Source organism: Sinocyclocheilus anshuiensis, unplaced genomic scaffold (genome assembly GCF_001515605.1).
Source record: "Sinocyclocheilus anshuiensis isolate Anshui unplaced genomic scaffold, SAMN03320099.WGS_v1.1 scaffold2198, whole genome shotgun sequence".
Taxonomy (NCBI): Eukaryota; Metazoa; Chordata; class Actinopteri; order Cypriniformes; family Cyprinidae; genus Sinocyclocheilus; species Sinocyclocheilus anshuiensis.
Window position 1 is genome coordinate 480761 of NW_015560625.1, and position 8364 is coordinate 489124.

At 43.0% G+C, this 8364-nt stretch overlaps 1 protein-coding gene across 1 annotated transcript; it reads right to left on the reverse strand.

Moving 5' to 3' along the window:
• Positions 1–742: 742 nt before the first annotated feature.
• LOC107681930 (voltage-dependent calcium channel beta subunit-associated regulatory protein-like) lies at positions 743–7254 on the reverse strand. Its single transcript, XM_016478303.1, has 5 exons — positions 7057–7254; positions 5802–5927; positions 4793–4979; positions 3792–3987; positions 743–2482 (listed from the first exon to the last, which is right to left on the reverse strand). The coding sequence occupies exons 1-5, from the start codon at positions 7165–7167 to the stop codon at positions 910–912; spliced, it is 2193 nt and encodes a 730-aa protein (XP_016333789.1). The 5' UTR covers positions 7168–7254; the 3' UTR covers positions 743–909.
• Between the last annotated feature and the right edge of the window lie 1110 nt (positions 7255–8364).

An 8364-nucleotide genomic window follows, 5' to 3' on the forward strand; every position in this document is an offset into this window, starting at 1 on the left:
GGTTTCTATCATTTCATCTTGGATGGATGTGTTCACACTGTTTAAACTCTTACATGTACTCTGGTGAAGTGTGTGATTTCTGTCACCAAACAGATTCGCTAAAATAATGACTGTTTGCCGATGGTCAGTGTACCAGGGCTTATACTTGACTCCATATACCCAACACACCTCATCCTTTACGTGTGTGTGTTTATTGCTAATGTTCCCATTAGACAGCATGCTTGTATTCATTCTGTTTCATGTTCTACTGAAGTAGCATGACTGTCATTTCTCTAAACGTGATGTTTGCTGTTCTTCTTCCACGGGAATGGTGCTGGTGCCGAGCTGCGGGATCTACAGAACTCACTGAAAACTGAATGACGAGCACAAGCTGCCCACAAATAATCACGGCCAAGTCTTTCAAATTCATAGTAATGCATTCTCCATTTTGGATTGCAAATAGAAAGTGTCTAGTGCTGCAGTGCAATGTGACATACATGGAAGCGGGGTGTTTGTTCATTATAATGGCCGTGATCTAGATTTGTGTCAGATCGAGTTCTTGTTCTTTACATGATGAGGACATTAGATGCCCGGCACCAGCACCCTGTCGATGGAAAAAGGAGTTTTGAAAAACATCCAAAAAACAGACTTGACCAATAGGTGGCGATGTACCGTTTCAAACACGATCCAAACTTTTCTGTACAATAACTATAACGTTAACTATATTAGTGTCCACACCAACGGACAATAACATTCTGACTTTAAATGCTCAAGTTAAAGTCAGATTGCGTTATGAACGTGATTCCAACTATATCGTTCATCTGTATCATTATCGTTATAGCTGTGGTGTGGACTTCGCAATTCTCTTAGAGTCAGAGCGATTAATGCAACTTCATGGTCATAGTTATTGTTCTTAGTGCGAACGGCCCTTTATTCTTCTAGATCTGGTGAGGTGTGGCTTACGGTCACGACACACTCTTGACTCCCTCTTTGAGTCCTCAGGTTAGAGTAGAGCCGATCGTCCAGTGTGGACGCCAGTTTGTCTGACGGACTGATGTCAGTGAGAGTGTGATGCGTGTAGTCCGAATCCTGATCCGGAACAGTGGGATCCGGCATGACTGTGTGTGTATGTGAATGCAAATGAGAACTAAATGTAGTCATTGGTCCACCACGGTCCATCTGTGAATGTTTTTGTGAATCTGCGAGATGAGCATTTGTTCCCAAGACCTTCAGTCTCCCAGAATGCCTGGCACTGCTGTCCTGCATTTGGGATGAAAAGAAATGTCGGCTTGTGTTGTTGCTGCTGTTGTTTGCGTTTTCCTCCAGGTCTGGACCAGAACTGCCTGTTTCTGAGGGCGGACCAGCACCCTCCAGCTCTGGACCAGATTTTTCTGGCTCGGGCGATTCCGTACTCGCTGCTCCCTCGCTGGCCTCCTCGTCCGCGGCGCTAGCGATGCGAGGCAAGGTACTGTGGTAGCGTGTGTCTAAGGGGTAGTTGGCGCTGTCGCCTCGGCGTAGCGGGTAGCAGCGCTGTCGCTCTAGAGATGGTGAGTATCGAGCGGCACCGGGGTCGCTGTACTGCTTGCTGCGCTGCCACTGCTTCCTTAGATGGATTCGGGAGCGGTGCCGGTGACGCAAGGAGGGCGAGCCCTGTTGGTCAAACTGGGGGTCATGGCGTAGGAATTCATTAAACAGTGCCTCCGTCTTCTCATCGATGCTGTAGTCTCTGCGGCGGAAGTGTGGCCTGGGTTTGGTCACGGGTTCTTGGTGGGAAACCGAAGCAGGAGTGTCTGCCTCCAAACTTACGCTGCTCTCCGATGCCTCGTCTTCCAGCTCCTCCTTGAACAACCGTGCCTCAAAACTCTCACAAACTGTGCCTTTGCGTCCAGAATTGGTGAAAAAGCAGCGACGTTCTGATGCGGTCTTTCCAGAGCTACTCCCGAACAATCTGAATTCCTCCGGAGCCTTGCAAGGAGCCTCGATTGAGGCGTATCCACTGTCCATTTGCAGAAGCTTCCGGTTGTTTGTCTCTCCGTCGCTGCCTCTCTCAGAGTCTACGCTGTCCAGTCCATTTCTCCTCTGCCCGGCTTCCCTGACCACGTCATCATATGGAAGCTCACTGTCCCCGTCTAGATCATCATCGATGTCTTGCGACTGGTAGCTGGGAACGCCCACTCTCGATGCTCCCGCTGAGCAAACGCTGTCGGCATCGCTGCGAGTGGAGTCCCTGTCGTTGCTGCTCAGGTCGGAGGATGCGTACTGCTCCAGCGACGCTCTCAGGCTCCAGATGTCACGGTACAGGCTGGGCTGCTCTAGGCTCTCCTGACGACTCACTGGTCCAAACTCTTCAGTGTCGCCTCCTGATGCTCCTGCCATCATCCCCTGTCCATCCTCTTCACCATCCTCAACTTGCAGAGGTCCTTGGGATGAGGGCAATGTTGGAGTCGTGTCTTTCACTGCATATGTGTTGACTCTGAGCTCCATTACGGCTTCTACCTCTAACCTAAAGGTAAACAAGGCTGTTATGTTACAGTAAAATGTTCTATATTACAAGTAGAGGTGGTGGGACAATTATGTTTCATTCTGAAAAAATTCTAGATCAGGGGTGCTCAATCCTGTTCCTGAAGATCTACCTGCCTGCAGAGTACAATCTGTTATAGATTGTACCTGAAAAAATAATAATATGAATTCTACAGAATCTTTTAAAGAATTAAGCAATGAGCAATGATTTTAATTTGCCCAAGACTTGTGTCCATGCAGTTGCTAAAAAAAATTGAGATGCATCGAGGCTTGTTTTGGAAGTGGACTGCGAATCTTGAAATTGAACGGTAAGGTGCATAAAGATCCTCTAATTCACGGATGTTCAATCCTGCTCCTGGAGGGCCACTGTCCTGCATAGGTTAGCTTCAACCTTAATTAAACACACCTGAAGCATTTAATCAACATTTTTCAGGAGTACAATAAATTTTCAGGAAAGTGTGTATGGGCAGGTTGGAGCTAAACTACAGCTGTGCTTCTCAAACCTCTCCTGGGGACCCACCACTACTGCACACTTTGGTTATCTCCTTCATCGGTCACACCTGATTCAACTCACCCAGCTCATTAGTAGAGACTGGAAGACTTCAATTGGGTGAGACAGATTAAGGCGATATCCAAAATGTGCATTAGTGGGGGGTCCTTAGGACATGTTTGAGAGCACTGCTCTATAGGTCTGGAGTGTCCACTCATGCTCCTGGAGGTCCACTATCCTTCAGAGTTTGTCTCCAGTCCTAATTAAAACACACCTTAACCAGCTATTCAAGGTCTTCAAGATCAGTGCTGTGTTTGGTCAGGTTTGAGCTAAACTCTAGGTCAGGGGTGCCCAATCCTGTTCCTACCTGCAGCATTTAGTTCCAACACACCTGTCTGTAATGAAAATCTCAGTCATTCAGCTGGTTCATTTGTGTTTGGTCAAGGTTGAAGTTAAACTTTGCAGGAAGGTAGCTCTCCAGGCAAAAGATTTGGCACCCCTGCTATTGGACATTTGCCCTCCAAGAGCAGGATAGGACACCCCTAATTCAAGGGTGTCTAATCCTACTCCTGGAGGTCCACAACCCTGCAGAGTTTGGCTCAAATACTAATTAAACACACCTGAACCAGCTAATCAAGGATCACTAGAAACTTTTGGGCAGGTGGGAACAAAACTTTATAGCAGTAGTTCACCCAAAACTGCACATATTGCATGTCTCCTTTTTTCTGACACCCCCATTGGACACCCCTGCTGTAATGTATAGGATATTTTGACAGGAGCTCCTGAGGTGACGTGGCTGTACCTGCTGAGGGCAGGAGGAGCTCCTGCGGTGGCATCCAAAGAACCGGCCGAGAGGCATCTTGGCGGCTCCTTCTGTGGCTGTGCGGTGGGTTTTCGCAACAAGAAGTCACTGACTCCACCGTGCAAGGTTTCTTCTCCCTGATCCAGAGTCTCGCTGGCCGCCCGCTGCCTCTGAAACGCACGTCTCCGCGGAGAACCTAAGGGAATACAAGAAAAACATGGGAATGTCCAGGAAGTGAAACCTTAGAAGTGACTGATTTGAGATGCTCTACATAGGCAGCATTGTGACAGTGTTAATTTATGTATTGTTATAGTATTTATTACAATTTTGGCTTTTATTTTATTTGTTTTCACTGAGCTCCTCACAGTGTGTTGTTCACGTCAGCAGCTCAGCAGGTTTTGGAACGGAGCTACAGAGAAGCTTGGAAAGGAGACGCCACGGCTCCCTCATCCTCTATAATGAGAGCATATAATGCGATCTGAAGCTCATTAGAAGGAAATGAGCATGCCGTACTGACTGACCCTTCACATCAGGTGAAGAATAATGCGTTTATCTTATAATTCACTTATCAGGAAGCAGCTTTTGTCCTGCGCTCCTGCTTGAAATATCTTGAACCAATCAGATCTCACTCCAGTCACATGACTGTAACTAGACTGAGCTACTCTAGCCGTATTGATCCGGTATTGATTCCTCTTCTCCAGGCTCATTCAAGGCTGAAAAAGACCTCCGTGTGTAAAACATTAAGGAGACTGCAGGATGTCTGGCTTTGGATTGTTTTACAGAATGTGATTCCTGAATAATACTGCAGCTCATATCATGAAGAATCATTACTGTTCATTGAACTATGAAGCATCTTTCAGAAGACAAAACATCCTCTCCAGTCCAACAAGAGCGTTTAATCAAACTGAACTGCAGAAACGACTTGATCTGAACTTCACATGTGGAGAGTTCATGGATTAAATCATGAATGGAAGTTCTTGTGTGTTTGAGGTCATCCTCACCTCTCGTGTCGAGACTCGCCGCTCTCTGGATGGTGTCCTGTCTCCATTTCTTGACGCTGAAGAACGGACCTGCTCCCTCCAGACTGGCGTGGCGTCTGAGCTTAGACAGGAAGTGGAACATGGTGCCCTGAGTCGGACAGGAAGTGGAATCTCTGTCAATCAGCAGGCTTCTGTTCATCACCTCAATCTGGAGAGGAAGAGATCATGAAAGTGTCCAGCAGGTCACAGGTAATGCCAAACATATATAAAGCACCAAACTCTGCAATACGATGATGAAGTCATTCTGTCCAGATGCAGTGCATAACTTAAATTCAATTCAACAAACAAACACTGATATGCACACAACTGTACTGTACAATTTACAGTCATGCAAATAATTTATTGCCAGTGTCACAATGCAAAACATCCTAATGGCTTTTAATTTGTTCATGAAAAATTTAAATAAAGCTTATAAAAATATAAAATATCTAAAACATTTGATGAAATAAGATTAAGTTGAAGCACTAAAATAGTCAAAAAAGAAATAAAACTAAAATTATATAAAAAATAAATTAAACCTAAAGACTAATATTTAAAAAAAAAACTAAAATGGAAAATGAAAACTGAAAATATAAAAATAAAATTTAAAACAAAATATTATTAATAGTATAAAAATAATACTAAAAATTATCAAAAATGACTTTCCCCCGGTTTCACAGAAAAGGCTTAAACCTAGTCCCAGACTAAAGTGTAAGTCTGAGCTGTTTTAACTGAAATAAACTTGCGCTGATTGATCTTAAAATATATCAGTGCCTTTGTTTTGTCTCAAGATGCACACCAGTAATGTTTTTGCTAAGGCATGTTAATAAAAATTGCTTAAATGTCCTAATTGAACTATGGCCTAATCCTGGTTTACCTAAGCCCTGTCTGTGAAACCGGGCCTATGTGTGGGACTTTTGATTTATTCTGCCGTGTTCTCTCCTGTGTTTATTAACTAATGTGTATTTCATTGATGCTCGGCGTGACTCACGGTGTGTGATCGGGTTGGTTTGGCGGTGTGTTCGGGGCTGGTGTTCAGTGTGTTTCCAGGCAGAGCACTGCTGGGGCTTTGAGCGCTCCACAATCCTGCAGCCTCCGGCGCAGGACCCTCCACGGGCTGAAAACACACACAACATAGTGAGCTCACTACACAGGGTGCATTTTAAGGCATCATACACTCCAGATATAATGATGCTGCTTTCTAGGCTCCTTCGTATGCATGATTTCAAACATACTTTATGGAGAACTGAATCCCAAAATGCATTGTGACAAATCACTGAAAAATCTGTGGAATATCAAACGTTCAGCCTAATTGAAAATACACTATTTTACTCAATAATTATGCTCATTAAGAGTATGACAGCGTTAACTTAGCAGGTTCCTCCTTCAGTCCAGCACAGGGTTATTAATAACTAAAACCATAAAAAAAAGAGTTTGTTACTTGAAATAAAATAATCGACACCAAATTAATTTTTTTTTTATTTATACTAGCTGCCAATGCAACATTTCTCATTGTTGTTGAAGCACTAAAATAACTACAACTAAATAAATAAAATTAATAAAAACTATACTGTATAGACGCATACAAAACATAATTACTAAAACTTTAACTTAAATGTGAAAACATAAAATATCAAAATAATATTTTGAGCACTGAGCAAATAAACAAATAAAATAAAACATTTGAATTCTTCATTCTGATTGGCTGACAGATGTTCTAACAGGCTGATTAATTATTATAATTATTTATAATGTTATTATTTTTATTATAAATAGAAAGCAGTTTCAGAAGCTGTGAGTCAGACACACTGACAGCGTTTGTGTTGCGTAACTGAACTGCAGCTCTATGCAGAAAATGAATCAGGAGTGAGTCAGTGAGAGTTATGATGAACTGCATCTAATTTACATGAGAAAGCGAGTCGCATTTACACCCAAATGATAATTCATCTACATGGAGCCCAAAAGTGCTGCAGTAATCTGCTGAAACTCTCTCTGTTCAGTCACTTTTCCTGAACAGAAAGTCTTTGTGTGTCTGCGGATCATCAAGCCCAGTAAGAGTTAGTTTAGTTGTTCGTATAATGCGAGTAGTTCACTCTTAATATTTTACATTGCTTCACAAAAAGCCTGTATTGCAAGATGTGTGGATAGATGGGTCACTAGTGCATTTTTTATGTTTTCTGCAGTGCATACGACAGAAATAGACATGCTGGAGGTGATGTTTGAGAGATATTAAAGCAGTGTGTCACCTGGAATATGGAGAGGGATGGGTGTTGTGAGGGCTGTTCGCTGAGCGTCACGCTGTTCTCCGGTGAATCACACTCCATGATGGTGAGGATCTTCAGCGCCGGCGGCTGCATGTGCGTCAGACGGGCTTTCTTCAGGTGATGGAAGTCGCCCTCCGTCAGCGTGTACCTGAGAGACCGTTACAGCCCGTCAGGATCCAGATCAAGTCTAAGTCTTTTCAGTATTCAGTGGTTATTTCATTTCCTTCCTGTTCTTGTGAGCTAAAACATGAACTTGGTTCTCTGACAGACAGCTGGAAGTGGACAGTGACAAAACCAACTAGTTTAACTCTATTAATCTTTTTTTTTTTTTTAATTAAACCAATTCAACTAACATTTAAATCTTGTAATCGAAAAAACGACCAAACGTCGTTTGAATTTGTTAATCGAACAAAACCAACCAACATTTAAATATATTGATCAAACAAAACTGACTGACATTTAAATCTCTTAATCGAACAAAACCGAACGCCACTGAAATCTCTTAAACAAAACAGACCAATGTTTAAGTCTCGTAATCGAACAAAACCGACTAACCAATGTTTAAATCTGTTAATTAAACAAAATAAATGAATTAAATCTCTAATAGAACAAAATTGACCGATGTTTTATTCTGTTAATCGAACAAAACCGGATTACACTGAAATCTCTTAAACAAAACGGACCAAAATTCAAGTCTCGTAATCGAACAAAACCAAACAATGTTTAAATGTTAATCAAACAAAACCAAACTAAAACATGAACATGATTCTCAACAGGTTGTCGTTCTCGGGTCGCTGCCGCTCTCGATCCTTGACCCCTTCATATGTGTGTGTCTGACCTTCGACCTGTCTCCTGGTCTTTGGCGCTCTGCTCATAGATGGCGGCCTCGTTGAAAGAGACCCGTCTTCCGGTGACCGACGCAGACAGTAAGTGATCCGCATCCGTATCGCCATGACAGCTGGAAGAAGACAGCGACTCGCCGCTCTCGAGTCTGATAGTGACATCTGAAGAAAACAGAGAGACATCAGTGATGCACATTTGTTTCTCTTTATAAGCCGTGCACTATATTTCTCAACGATAGAACAGTTAGCATGCTTTCCTCGAACTTTAGCCATGGCGTTCGAACTGGTATACTGTTGTAGCTTGCGAAAACAAGAATGGTGGCGCCGTGAGTGGAAAGTGCAGATAAAGTGGCAGTGATATTATAATAGGATCCTTTTGCAACGTCACCAAGAGAGCGAAATCTGACGTGTTAATTTTTTTCAGAAAAAGGCTTACCAAAACAAAGTT